The sequence below is a fragment of the Pan paniscus genome, chromosome 10 (genome assembly GCF_029289425.2).
Source record: "Pan paniscus chromosome 10, NHGRI_mPanPan1-v2.0_pri, whole genome shotgun sequence".
NCBI classification, from domain to species: Eukaryota; Metazoa; Chordata; class Mammalia; order Primates; family Hominidae; genus Pan; species Pan paniscus.
Genome location: NC_073259.2, coordinates 78,554,874 through 78,570,102, shown reverse-complemented (window position 1 = coordinate 78,570,102; position 15,229 = coordinate 78,554,874). Strand labels below are relative to the sequence as shown.

The 15,229-nt window shown below is 40.8% G+C and overlaps 1 protein-coding gene across 4 annotated transcripts in view; it reads left to right on the top strand.

The window, feature by feature from the left end:
* Positions 1 to 15,229, top strand: part of PTPRB (protein tyrosine phosphatase receptor type B) — a 121,695-nt gene that overhangs the window by 83,012 nt on the left and 23,454 nt on the right. For all 4 annotated transcript variants that reach the window (XM_063593550.1, XM_003808737.6, XM_034936225.3 and 1 more), the window contains 6 exons: positions 1,563 to 1,806; positions 9,881 to 9,987; positions 13,569 to 13,668; positions 14,504 to 14,587; positions 14,682 to 14,699; positions 14,818 to 14,899. In XM_063593550.1, the coding sequence (XP_063449620.1) occupies positions 1,563 to 1,806; positions 9,881 to 9,987; positions 13,569 to 13,668; positions 14,504 to 14,587; positions 14,682 to 14,699; positions 14,818 to 14,899 (635 nt within the window). The remainder of the gene's footprint in view (positions 1 to 1,562; positions 1,807 to 9,880; positions 9,988 to 13,568; positions 13,669 to 14,503; positions 14,588 to 14,681; positions 14,700 to 14,817; positions 14,900 to 15,229) is intronic.

Below are 15,229 nucleotides of genomic sequence, written 5' to 3'. Positions count from 1 at the left end.
AACAAAGTCTAGGGAATAGTTATCACAACATCACATACAACCACTCAGTATGAGCTTTCAAGCTTATTATATCAGCATTTGTCAAACCACCTGTAAGAGTGTTGTATTTGGGGCACACCTGTCCATATATGTATTCGCCATTGAGGTCTTGTGTGTTATTTCTCCAAAAGAGATGCTTGTGCCTGGAATGACATTAATATAGTTTACCTTTCTTATATATTTTTATACTGTTTAAGGTGCTGCATGAGTTTCTTAAGCATCCCTGATAATTTTGACCCATTTGTGGGTAAGGGGGAAACTTGAAACCTGACAAACTGTGAGGAGTTTCTAGGCCAATGGGTATTTTAGGCTCACAGTATCTAACAGTCTATGTGCTTTCACAGTTTATTTAATTGTACTAAATCTGGTTATGCACAATTAATTAAATAATTTCAAGGGTCAGTGGTGTGTCCCAGATTTCCTCACACCACATAATTGAAGATAAATTAGTGAACTGTGGAAAGACTTTAGACTTAATTAGACTGCAATGAAGACAGTGTTTTGCTACATGAATATGAGACAGTAACCAAAAAAGTCACACCCCAGAAAGTAGCCTTGTGTTCCCCAGCCAGACAGCCTTCCCATTATTGATGTCCATGGAGATGGGCTGTGATTTCCAGGTTAGCTAAGATAACAATCCATCTCATATGAACGCCATTTATAGTGTACACACTCATGCTAAAGACAACATTTCTTTTTAACTACTGCCAACAAAATATTTCTAAGACCCACTTATGAGCAAATTTTATTAAACAAGAATCCAGGATGCTATGATAAACCCTCACTGCACCACTTCTTGAAGCTCATTGTAAATAGTATCTGATCTCTATAGTATTTATCTTTCTACTTACGCTTTTCTCCAGCCAACATCAAAACTGGTTTGCAGTGCCAAAACACACAGCAGGCTGGGTGGACAGGGGAAGAGTTCTGGGAAGTGCTCTGAGTAAGGGGCCAAATTTGGATGGGGATTAAACTGTACTCAAGATAACAGATCCACATGCAGAGCAATAATCAAACTGGGCATGACATGTGGAGCACGCCTTGTGGGATGACTGCTCTGGCCTAGGACATGATTTCTCTTATCTTTTTCCTATTTCCCAGGTCATAGGGGTTTCCTTATTAGCTCAACTACAATGGTTATTGGCAAGATAGTTTATCAAGTGGGTTCACTCACAATGGGAGTTGTCCAACACTCTGGAGTTGTGAGACATGCTATCATTTAATGCAATGAGCTACCCTCATTTTATTTCCTAGGAAAATGATGCTGTGTGTGTGTGTGTGTGTGTGTGTGTGTGTGTGTGTGTGTATTTTATATACACACTATTTATGTATTTTGGAAAAAGTGAATTAAAGTTAACTTTATTGGGAGAATTTCACATCGTTCTTTGAGATTGCAGAATCTGTACTTTGGAAATGGCCAGAGATGGTGGATGTGGAGGCAGCCTTAGAAACCTAATTTAAAATCACTGAAATCACCTAAGTCACAAGAAAGGCAGTCCTTAACTGTGGGTTTTCTCCTCCAGGCAGTGATGAGCTGAAGCCAGAACAGCAGCACCCTCTCCCTTCCTACCTGGAGTACAGGCACAACGCCTCCATTCGGGTGTATCAGACTAATTATTTTGCCAGCAAATGTGCCGAAAATCCTAACAGCAACTCCAAGAGTTTTAACATTAAGCTTGGAGCAGAGATGGAGAGCCTAGGTGGAAAATGCGATCCCACTCAGCAAAAATTCTGTGATGGACCACTGAAGCCACACACTGCCTACAGGTTAGATGTATTACCACTGTTTTGCTAGAAGGGACATGCTACATTACTAGGCACTCAGCTGTCTGAGCATCTGATGCATGCGAGCTTCCATAGATTAATAACCTACGTTACAAGAGTACTGTGCATTTTACTGGGTAATTTATAAACATTGGATTCCTGCCTCCACTTGCAGGTAATGTGTCAAAAGGGACTTTAGCACTATGCAAAAGCTCCAGTTCATTAAGGGAAGAACTGAAGGTTCTTAATAGATTGTTCTTTCTTCTACAACTTTTATTATTATTTTTTTTTTTTGAGACAGAGTCTTACTCTGTTGCCCAGACTGGAGTGCAGTGGTGCCATCTCGGCTCACTGCAACCTCTGCCTCACTGGTTCAAGCGATTCTCTTGCCTCAGCCTCCCAGGTAGCTGGGATTACAAGTGCACGCCACCATACCTGGCTAATTTTTGTATTTTTAGTAGAGATGGGGTTTCACCATGTTGGCCAGGCTGGTCTCCAACTCCTGGCCTCAAGTGATCCGCCTGCCTTGGCCTCCCAAAGTGCTGGGATTACAGGTGTGAGCCACCATGCCTGGCCCTTCTACAACTTTTTAAATATGAGTCCAATACTTTACTTTGCTCATTATTGTAAAAATTTCCAAATAAAATGACTGAGTTTAGGGAGATCCAAAAACAATATGAAGTTATATCTCCTATTTATAATGTGAACTGAAATTATACTCACTTATTTACCTTCTAAGGCATCTAAAGATGGAAGCGCTCTTTGCTCCAGACAGAACTCTGGAAGGCAAAGGCCCCTGAATGAATGGGAACACCCTTTTTTCCCCATGGAGATGACTAATGAAAAGGAGCAGCTGTCTGGCTTTGGCTCCAGGAAACATCACTGCAGTCACTAGGCCCTTCTGCCCTAGGAATTGGCAGTGCTCTTGTTCTGCACTGTGTTTTCAGAAAGCAGGTACAAGCAGAAGTATATAGCATCCCAATCAGCATCCTCAAGAGAAAGGGAACCTAGGCTACCGTCTTGGATATAGAGCTACTGACATCCAACATTATTACTTCTGCAGAGGTTGTACCTTCTCTGTTGGGTGTTGGAAGAGCTGATACCTAACCAATATGGCAGTAAATTAGGTTTTCCATGGGCCAGTGTTCATTCTGCTTTGTTGATGCTGAGGTCTTATTGGTTCTCACATATTTGAAGTATCACTCCTAGGTCTCAGTAGAAAAAAAAACTCTCCTGCCACTTCCAAAAGGAGACTATGACGTAGCGTTACACCCAGGAGAGTTCTTAGCCCCTCCCTCACATCAAAAAAGTCAGACAGATGTTTTTCCTAAAACAAAGCACTCATTTTTGGCAGGAACTCTGTAAAGCTACCTTTACCCAGGACTCACCAGACACTTACTGTTACCTCCCAGGCAAGGTCAGCACCTCCAGATTAAACAAACACAAACTTTTTAGTCATACTTACTTCAAAAAGAGACCATACGAGCCTACCTAAAGGAAACAAGATTTCAGAAGAACAAGGGAGAAACATGAAAGATCAGAAAACCAGGATTTATCAGTTCCTGTAAGAATCAAGAGATGCGGCTGGGCGTGGAGGCTCACGCCTGTAATCCCAGCACTTTGGGAGGCCGAGGTGGGCGAATCACTTGAGGTCAGGAGTTCAAGACTAGCCTGGCCAACATGGTAAAACTCCGTCTCTACTAAAAACACAAAAGTTGGCCAGGCATGGTGGTGCACGCCTGTAATCCCAGCTACTTGGGAAGCTGAGGCAGGAGAATTGCTTGAACCCTAGAGGTGGAGGTTGCAGTAAGCTGAGATCATGCCACTGTACTCCAGCCTGGGCAACAGAGCAAGACTCCATCTAAAAAAGAAAAAAGAAAAAAAAAAAAGATTCAAGAGATTCCTCAGCTCCTTGGTTACCTGGGCTCAAGGAAACTCGAGCAAAAGTCACCTAAGGGCTATTTTCTTTTTGAGTTGGAAAACTGAAGCTGATTTAGTTTGTTTACTTATGGAAAGGGGAGGGGTGAAGATAACTCATTACTAAATTTCAAAGAGAGTAAGAAGCTATAAAAAATTTGTGTCTGGACCAGAGCCCACCAATCTCCCAGCACCCATAGTAACTGCGGAGGTCTTTGGAAGAGCCCCTGCATTTGAGTTCCAGCTCTGCCACTTTTTAACTGTGTAAGCAGCATTTCAATTCTCTAATCCTCATCTTCCTCACCTGCAAAGCTCCATAAGGTTGTCCTAAGTAGTAGTCCTGAGTATGTGACAGATCAAACCTAGTCATGTCCCTTCTAAATTAAGGTTTTCCCATAGTTCCCATTCACTTACCAGAGCAAGAGCAGATTCCAGTACAGGGCACACTGAGCCCTGCTTTCTCCCGCCTGCCTCACCAGCCTTGTCTCCAATCATATTTGCTCCAAGTACCCACTGCTCTCTTGCTACTCCTCACTCCTCAGAGTTCCTGAATGTGACATGGTTCTTTTATACGCCTGAGCCTTTGCATAATCTTTTCACTCTCAGATGCTTTCCGCTCTTATCTGGCTGGCGAATTCTCTGTACACTTCAAAAGCCAGCTCAACCCTCAACCACCCACACTATCCTGTCAGCCCACAGCTGGGCAGTTGGGTGCTCCATCAGCCCCATGTCCACGTCCCCATCACCGTCTGCCTACATTCCTCTAATCCTACATTTACAGTGGCTTTTAACCCTTTATCGAATTACCTGCCCTCTTTACTAGACTGCAAGAACTCACAGTCCAACAGGGGAGACAGATGTGTCATTGGTTACAAAACAATATGGCAAGTTCCTGGCACAAAAGATGTGCTTGTGAAATGTTTATGAACAAATACGGGAATGAGCCAAGATGCTCTAAGGATGTAACACATTCGTGTTATGGCTTCATCATCTCTGTGTACATATTTGTTTTTCAGAACACACCTTTCCTATATTTCTCCAATATATATGTTTACTTCAGTCCTGTTAAAAGCATGCCAGACAGATAATGCTTGATGAGAGGAGGTGTCGTCTCCCAAAGCACATCAGAGAACCACATGCAAATCAGCCTCTTGCGTGGTGGCTGCTGAACTCAGTCCAGTCAGAATTCTGCCTGTCTCAAGACAGTCATTACCACAGTGACCCTCCTTGTCGTTAGGCATCCTTTTTTCCAAAGTGAATAGGTGGACAGGAAATAGCACGGAAAAAGAATAATTAGGATTGAGAAATGGGAAATGCTAGGTTTAGCTGATACGCAAGTTTATTATGTCAACAGATATAATGTGTTTCATTCATTGTTGGGTTCCTATGATTCATATGTTTTATTCCATTGTTCCATATGGAAAGAGAAAGGGCAGATCATTATGGTGAGAGAGAGTTGGAAGGTTAGGAAAGTGCTGGTCTGGTTTTGTTTTTATTCTAAATAGAAGAGCAGTGTGACCATAGTAAGGTGGTCAGCTTCTCCTGACCTCGTTTTCTTCAAAGGAAGGAAACTGAACCACATGATCTCTAACTTTCTGCTATAGAATTCTGATTCTGGACACATTTAAAGTGGAAAAAATTCTATCAGATATTTGTTCATTAAAAATAGTGTCTTGTTATTGTGTCATATTCATAATTATCTTTCTATAATATATTCAGCACATTTTATTGCCTTATCTGGCAATACGTGTTGTTGGGTGATAGATAAATAAGGTGGAGCCACTGCCTTCAAGAAGCTTACAATGTGGAGACAGAAAGAAGCCACATCTGCAAAATAGAGGCAGAAATGTTGAAGGACATAAGGAATAAAGGAAAATAAATTCTGTGAAGGTTCAGAAGGCTTCTCAAAGGATGTATTAAAACACAGGAATTAAAACATAGGAAAGGATTTAGAAATACCCAGATAGGGACAGAAGGAGATTCAATGTGGAAGGAATAGTGGGAGTCAAAGTGTGGAGGTTTAAATACACAAATTGTTTAGAGAAGAACAAACAGTCCAGTTTCAAACAGAGGGTGAATAAAAAGGAGTAGACTGGGATGATAGGATGAGAGAGGACTGTGGGTGGGTGCTAAGTGCTGGGCTGGGGAAAGTAGTTGCGATATTCATTTTTGGAAAAGTTTTAAGGGAAGAGTGCCTGATAACCCATTAATTTTAAGCTGAACCTATACTAGGTAATTATCTCCTTCCTAAAGGTCCTTTTTATCTGCATCCATTCAGTACTTTGTGTTTACACTTGTGATTTCAGAGCAGACCATGTCAAGGTTGTTATAGCCAATGCTTTTATTTTACAGATGAGTCATAAAGAACTTTAGGGACCATTCAAGTAGCCAGCAATGGAGTAAAAGCGAGAACTAGACTTCAGATCCTCTTGTTCCTAGCCCAGGCTTTTTTCATCCTTCCTACAAAAGTCATGGCGTGTGTGTGTGTGTGTGTGTGTGTGTGTGTGTGTGTGTGTGTGTGTGTCTGTGTGAGACAGAGTCTTGCTGTGTTGCCCAGGCTGGAGTGCAGTGATGTGATCTCAGCTCACTGCAACCTCCACTTTTTAGATTCAAGCGATTCTCATGCCTCAGCCTCCCAAGTAGCTGGGACTACAGGCACGCATCACCACGGGCCTGGCTAATTTTTGTATTTTTAATAGAGATGGGGTTTCACCGTGTTGGCCAGGCTGGCCTCAAATTCTTGGCCTCATGTGATCTGCCTGCCTTGGCCTCCCAAATTGCTGGAATTACAGGCATGAGCCACTGTGCCCAGCCAGAAGTCATTGCTTTTAACCAAAAATTAAGCCATGAGGAAATAAGAAAAGAGATCTGCACTAGGAGCCAGAAATATGAAGTTCAGTTTTCGTTCATATCTTTCTGTGTGATCTTCCAGAAGACATGGACTCTCTCCTAGCTTCAGGTTCCAAACCTCTGAAGTAATATAATAAACTTCTTTATTATATTGGAGAGGTTGAACATGATCAAACAGAAACATGTTTGAAAAAGTCCTTATGGCTGGGCGCGATGGCTCACACTTGTAATCCCAGCACTTTGGGAGGCCAAGACAGGCAGATAGCTTGGAGTTCAAGACTAGCCTGGGCAACATGGCAAAACCCCATCTGTAATAAAAATACAAAAATTAGCTGGCCATGGTAGTGTGCACTTGTAATCCCAGCTACTCAGGAGGCTGGGGTTGGAGGATCACTTGAGCTCGGGAGGTGGAGGTTGCAGTGTGCATTCCAACCTGGTGACAGAGCAAGACCCTGTCTCAAAAAAAAAAAAAAAAAAAGAAAGAAAGAAAAGAAAAGAAAGAAAAAGAAAAAAAGTCTTTCCACACTTATAAATAAGAAACTCTTATCAGAGAGACACTGAATTTCCAAATGTATAATAAATTAGCAACATATTTGCCAAGGCATTGGTGTTATAGTGGTTAGCATAGCTGCCTTCCAACATTAGCAAAACACACCAACTCCTCACCTTCCCCTTTAATGTGTGGTGACTGCTTGTTTCCCTTTGTGGACCTTTCTCAATATACTTCCATTAACAGGCTGTTATTCCTGGAAGAACACCTTTTGACTTGGAATGGATCTTTTGGAGATGGAAGTTATAGATGTGATTTATCAATATCATCTTGATGTTCATTTTACAGGATTACACTCGGATCTGGGCATAAGTTAGAAGAAGGGGGAGCAGGGTCAGAACAATTTGCCCTGGCCTAGTACCGCTTCAGCATTATCACAGGACATGCCCAGATACCTTTGGGTTCAAGAAATATAGATTTTAAAAAAACAAAAACAAAAAAAAAGGAGTACTTCTCATCACTTTCATAGAATTGAAATTAACACTAGCAAAAGTTTTCCCACATAAACCAAGCCTAATACTCCATCAGTTCAATTAGAGAATCTTCACAATAGGAGGGACTTAAGAAGTCACCCAAGCCAATCTTTAACTTAGAGCAGCAATGCCCTCCTCCAGCTTCCCTGAGACTGCTTCTCCTCCAGCCTCTACTAGAATCCCACTCCCATCTTCCAACCCCCAGTGACTGGGAGCTCTCAACCTAGGAGGCAGCTCATATTCTAATGTTAGAAAACAGCTTAATGTTCGTAAACTCCTCCTTCCTTATAAATTCAGCCTACAGAGCCTAATTCTTCCTTCAAGAAGAAAAATAATCATGTTGTTTTCCTCTTCTACATGGCAGTCTTCCTTAAATCTGAAGCTAACTATATTATGTCCCTTGAAGTCTTCTCTATCATTGTTCAGGTCAGTCACTCAAATGATCTCTAATTCATCCTAAAATATGCCCCCAGAAATTGAGTGCAGCTCTCCAGACTGGGCTGACTTATGCAGAGAGCATGAAACTTAGGTCCTATGATAGGGATCACAGGCTTCTCATTCAAGCAGAGGTTACAAATCTGTGTGTTTGTAGCTGCATCTTGCTTGTTTATTGAATTTAGGACCAGCTGATTTTCAGGCACTATCCCACATGGACATGTGGACAGCCACCTCAGCAACTCTCCTGCTCAGGTGACTGGAATAATGCCAGTGTCAGCTGGATAGTTGTAAATCAATGCCTCACTGTCCCTCTAAATCGAGTATATCCCAAGCAAAGCGTATCCTCCTTCACCAGTCTGTCTTTTTTTTTTTTTTTTTTGAGGTGGAGTCCTGCTTTGCCACCCAGGCTGGAGTGCAGTGGCATGATCTTGACTCACTGCAGCCTCCACCTCCCATGTTCAAGTGATTCTCCTGCCTCAGCCTCCCAAGTAGCCAGGATTACAGGTGCCCGCCGCCATGCCCAGCTAATTTTTGTATTTTTAGTAGAGACGGGATTTTGCCACGTTGGCCAGGCTGATCTCGAACTCCTGACCTCAGGTGATCCGCCTGCCTTGGCCTCCCAAAGTGCTGGGATTACAGGCGTGAGCCACCGCTCCCAGCCTGTCTCCTTATTTCTATCAATGATCCCACTGTTCTCTTGAGTGACATGAGCTCAAGTCTTAGGCCATCCTTGATTCTCCCCTGCTTCTCTTCAGTCTGGGCCCCATCTAGTTCCTCCTCTCAGTGCCTTTCACAGTCTTCTTTCCATTCTCATTGCCAGGGTTCCTGGCCAGGGCCCTGTGTCCTTGGCCTGACTATCCCAGCAGTCTCTTCATTGAGCTCTCTGCTCCAGCCACCTCACCTCCTATGCCCACACACACTGTTTCCTCCATATTCTACCATTCCTCATTTGCCATTGTATATATGCTTTCTTATTTTGCTATTTGCCTGATTCCTTTGTATTTTGTCTTTCAAGTTTCCAAGACTAGTGACCATACATCTCTTTTTAACTTCAGCAATTTATAAAGCAGTGCTTTAACAAATATTTCCTGTTGACAATAAATATGATATTAGAATATTTTTAGATAAAATGATCTTTAGAAAATAGTGCCAAAAGATATGTAAGTTAAAATAACAACAATAATATTGATATTTGGGCCACTTGACTTCTCTAATGGGCATCTCAGAATTACTTCCTCCACAACTGATCTGTCTGGCTCTTCCCAAACCCCCCCGTCTACTTCTCAATAGTTTTCCCTCATGTTAGTAGGTGACACCTCCATTCTTCCAGTTGTTCCCCAGCCAGAACATGTGGAATCATCCATACTCTACATTCATCAGCAAATCTTTTAGTTCTTCCTTTGATATATCCAACACTTCTCACTCACTGCCTTCATCACTACCATTCTGAATAAAGCAGTCCCACATGCTTTATTCCCATTGCTTTCCATCTTCCTTACCCTGCTCTTTTCTTTTTCATAGCACACATCTCATCTGATTTATTATATTTGTGTGTTTATTGTCTGACTTCCTCCATGAGAATGTAACCTCTGGAATGGCAGGGACTTTGTTTTGTTCCTTGCAAAGTCCCAGCTACTAGAACAACAGTGATTGGCGTGTGGCAGGGGCTCAATAAATATTTATGAATAAATTGATGAATGAATGCATGAACCCAGGTCTATCCGATTCCATAACTCATATTCTACCCTGCTACCCACTGACCAGGAACCCGCCCTATTTCTCCTTGAACACATTTTTCAGCTACTGTGTTCAACAACTAATTTATATTTAAATAAATCGTTTTTTTCAGAATCAGCATTCGAGCTTTTACACAGCTCTTTGATGAGGACCTGAAGGAATTCACAAAGCCACTCTATTCAGACACATTTTTTTCTTTACCCATCACTACTGAATCAGGTAAGGCTAACCTTTACATCATGTTCTACCAACTGCCATGTCACCTACAAGAGCCTCTAATGGGGAGATATTGGCTGATGGTGGGGGGAACATTTATTTTCATTTGGAACTTAATCTTTATGTGACCAAAAATTGATGTGGATCAAAGGGATTGTACAACTTCTCTAGAAGAATGGATTGAAAGGGGGTTAATCTAAAAAGAAGGTGGAAGTACAGTATTTTTTTCTATTAAAAATGAATTATTTTCTAAATAGTGAATGAAAACCATTAAAATCAAGAGTTTTCACAGGCCAAAATATAAGTTACTACAAAACGCTTTCAGTTAAAAGTGAGAATGTATATATGCATATACACAGAAATGCTCAGGAAAAAAAGACTAAAAGAAAAAAACACCAAAGTATTAATGATGTGTTTCTCAAAGTAATGGAAATACAGGTGATTTTTCTTCCTTTTGCTTATTATGTGTTGACTTTGTAGTACTAAAAACCATTAATATAAAAGACTATGCATAACAATTTCTGAAAGAGACTTCTCTAGTGTGTTAGAGGGAAATCCTGAGTAATAATAGCGGCTAGTATTTACTGTTCACCTTCTCTATGGAGACAGTTTTAAGCATTTTACATCAGATAACTTGTCCAATTCTCATGACAGTCTTTTGAGGTAGATGCTATTATCATCCCCATTTTAAAGATGAGGACATGAGGCACCAAGAGATTAAGTAATTTGCCCAAGATGGTGCAGCTGAAATTCTGGCACTTTCTGCCCAAGCGTACAACCTCTGCACTGCCCTGTCTCTGAATACTTCCACCAGGCTGAGAATAGCATCATTTCATCACCTTCCTTCCCAACACCATCGTCTGCGTAGCCTTTTCCTGTAACCCGTGTTCTGCAATGCTTGATCTCTAGGTCTGGGAAGTTCTTTACAGCTAAAACTGTCTCTCGTGCTGCATGACAAATGATGACTCAGCCTCACAAACATTCCAATCTATTTATGCCAAATATAGGGATAATCTCCCAATTTCAAGCCAAAGGGGGATGAGAACACAGTTAAGAGGATTTAGATGTCTTTACTTATAATTTAATGTAGGGACTTTGTAAACACAATTCTTTCCTTTTTGAAATATTGTTACATGACAAAAATTGCATGTAGTCCAGTACAGGAAGACAGTAAATGTATATTCAAAAAAGGATATTAACTACATTCAAGGAAAGATGATTGTGTTGATTTGATGAGTCTTGAAAAGCAACATGGAACAAACAAATCTAAGGTCTTAAAATGCAACTTCAAAAATGGGCCACTTCATAGACCTAAATTTAAGGGATAACACAGTAACACTTTTACAAGAAAACATAGGTGTAAATCTTTGTAACCTTGGATTAGAAAATAGCTTTTTAGATATGACACCAAAAGCATAAGCTACAAAAGAAAAAATGGATACTCTGGATTTAATCAAAATTAAAAACTTGTGCTTCAAAGGACACTATCAGCAAAGTAAAAGGACAACCTACAGAATAGGGAGAAAATATTTATTTTCCAAATCACATATCTGGTAAGGGCTGAATAGCATATAAAGAACTCTTAACTCACAATTTAATAATAAAAACACAAATTACACTATATATATAGTGTAATATATATATTTTTTTCCTTTTTTTTTCTTTTTTTTGAGACAGTCTCGCTGTGTTGCCCAGGCTGGAGTGCAGTGGTGCGATCTCGGCTCGCTGCAAGCTCCGCCTCCCAGGTTCACGCCATTCTCCTGCCTCAGCCTCCTAAGTAGCAGGGACTACAGGCCCCCGCCACCACACCCGGCTAATTTTTTGTATTTTTAGTAGAGACAGGGTTTCACGTGTTGGCCAGGATGTTCTCGATCTCCTGACCTCGTGATCCACCTGTCTCGGCCTCCCAAAGTGCTGGGATTACAGGCGTAAGCCACCATGCCAGGCCATATATATATATATATTTTTTCAAGACGGAGTCTTGCTCTGTCACCCAGGCTGTAGTGCGGTGATGCCACCTTGGCTCAATGCAACCTCCACCTCCCAGGTTCAAGCAATTCTCCTGCCTCAGCCTCCCCAGTAGCTGGGACTACAGGCATGCGCCACCACACCCGGCTAATTTTTGTATTTTTAGTAGAGACAAGGTTTCACCATGTTGGCCAGGCTGGTCTCGAACTCCTGGCTTCGTGATCTGCCTGCCTCAGCCTCCCAAAATGCTGGGATTACAGGTATGAGCCACCGTGCCCAGCCAAATTACACAATATTTAAATGGGCAAAGGCTCTGAATAGACATGTCTCCAAAGAAGATATACAGTTGACTAATAAGCACATGAAAAGATGCTCAACATCATGAGTCATTAGGGAAATGCAAATCAAAATCACAAGAAGATACCACTTCACACCCAGTAGCATGGCTATAATCAAAAAGACAGTAACAAGAGTTAGTGAGGATATGAAGAAATCAGAACCTTCCATACACTGCTTATGAGAATGTAAAATGGTGTTACTGCTTTGAAAAACAGTTTATTGACATATTAAACCTAGAGTTACCATACGACCCAGCAATTTCACTCCTCAGTATATACCCAGGAGAAATGAAAACATATGTCCACATAGAAACTTGTACATGAATGTTCATAGCAGCATTATTCATAATCGCCAAAAAGTAGAAGCAATTTAAATGTCCATCAATGGATAAACAAAATGTGATATATCCATACAATGGACGATTATTCAACCATAAAAAGGAATGAAATCTTGGTATATGCTATAACATGGATGAACCTTGAAAACGTTATGCTAAATGAAAGGAGCCAGTCACAAAAGATCACAGATTTATGATTTCATTTCTATGAAACATCCAGAATAGGCAAATCCACAGACACAGAAAGTAGATTAGTGGTTGCCAGGGATCGCAGGGAGGGAGGAATGGGACTGACTGCTAATAGGTATGCGGTTTCTTTTGAGGGTGATGAAAATGTTTTAAAATTGATTGTGGTGACATTTGCAAAACTTTGACTATACTAAAGACCACTGAATTGTACAATTTACATGGGTGAGTTGCATGCTATATGAATGATATTTCAATAAAGCTATTTTAAAAATGAGGCCACTCTTACCTCTTCATAAACTCCCAGTAGCGTTACCATACCAGATAATAAAAATAAGACTTCTTAAAATAGCTCCAAGCAATCCACTGGATTTTCCAAAGCCCCAGATGCTGTGTAACATGTTTTATATAAATGAAATTGCATTATCTTGGTGGCAAACTTATGGCCTTTATCTTAGGTGCCCCAAGCTTTATATACAAGTGCAAAGTCCAAAATTCCTCTATAAGCTATGCACCATTAACTTCAAAAGTATACAGTGACACCTGGCCTCACTGCTACAGGGTGGGAGCCAGCCTTTCATCTTCTTAGGTGCATACTCAGAGCCTTTGGAAAGTAAATGCCTCATCGTGGGCATCACTTGAATTCTATTTGTAATAACATTACTTGGGAGATATGGCTTCAATAGCTTTCTTACTGGTTCCCTAGCACTAATTTTCCCACCTGCATTTGTTGTTTCTATCTGGATTATTGTAGAGCCCTTGTTTGGAGCTATTGAAGGTGTGAGTGCTGGTCTGTTTTTAATTGGCATGCTAGTGGCTGTTGTTGCCTTATTGATCTGCAGACAGAAAGTGAGGTAAGTACAAAGATCCTTTTGGTGATTGGACCCACAACTTTAAAAATGCAACTGAAAATTCCCTTTAGGCTGAAAACTAATTAGGGAAAATAATTTAATTTTTCCAGGTTAAATTATCACTGTTTTCTCAATAAAAACAAGTCAAACTCTAAAGCCATGACTCACTTTTCTCAGCTCTTTTATATCCCATTGATGAATTCAGCCCTTACCAAAGGACTGAGGGGCCATCTATAGCTTTATTTAAAGATGAAGTGACTCCTTTTGCACAGGAAAGAAATATTTTTGTGTGTGTGTGGTTCATATCCTCATGAAGACAGAGATGTTTGCAAATTGCATGCCCAACTGCTTTTCTGAAATATCCTGAAAAGTGTGGTTGACATCACCATTTTGTAGTTCATATCTGCCATCCTAATTTAAGAAGGGACCAAAAAGAACCAAATAGCATGTGGCCCCAAGTGTCGTGCCTTCTTCTCTTAGTGAATTTTTTTCTTAATTTGGCACATGTTCCTCTTTATTGAAGTCGTGTCTGGCATCTGAAATTTACTGGATTTTTTTTTTAAGCAAAGTTTTATTGAGAATGTGGGAAGTGATTATAACCTGTAGCCAAAAACCAGGAGACAAATCTTCAGTTTTTGCAGAGATCCGTTTCTGGGTGGGAATGATCTGCTTTATTCTCTTTCCTTTCCCTCCCTCAGAGATGTTGGCTGAGTGCAAATCTATATGAATACTGAAAAATCCATATTTGCACAAACATCCACAGCCTTACCATAAATGGAAAAATTTGTTCAAGCCAAGTATCATAATCAGAATAAAAGTTATCTCCCTTATGTTTCAGCCATGGTCGAGAAAGACCCTCTGCCCGTCTGAGCATTCGTAGGGATCGACCATTATCTGTCCACTTAAACCTGGGCCAGAAAGGGTAAGCACCACATTTGCCTTCGTATAATTTGTTGAAAGATGGTATTATGTGAAATTTGCTAACAAAGTCTTCCTCTTTTGGCTTCTCTTCACAGTAACCGGAAAACTTCTTGGTAAGAGAGAGAACACATTAATTACTATATTATCTGCCTTTGAAATATGAGTCAGAATAGTTATGGCACTTTCCCTTTTCTGCAGTAACTCTTTTTTTTGTTTCATTTTTAATTACAGTCCAATAAAAATAAATCAGTTTGAAGGGCATTTCATGAAGCTACAGGCTGACTCCAACTACCTTCTATCCAAGGAATACGAGGTACAACTCAGGCAGAATGAAGCTTCAGCATCCCTAGTTCTTAGCAGAATTTCCTTCCTAATGTTTACTGTGTCATCATAGGCTGATTGAGCTCAGAAGTTAGGAGGCTGCTTAGAATCTCAGCTGAGCACTCTTATATGCCTTAACTATGCCCTGAATAGAATATACCATCTAATCTTAGAGGCCAGCTTGAGCTCCAGAATAACACAGCAAACCAAGGGCTACCTGGATCAGATAGTAAGGAAGAATTAACAAATCTCAAATGCAGACCTAATGCTGTCAGATATTCAGCCTGGCCATTTGCTTGGCTGGAAGATGCCGTGGTTTCGC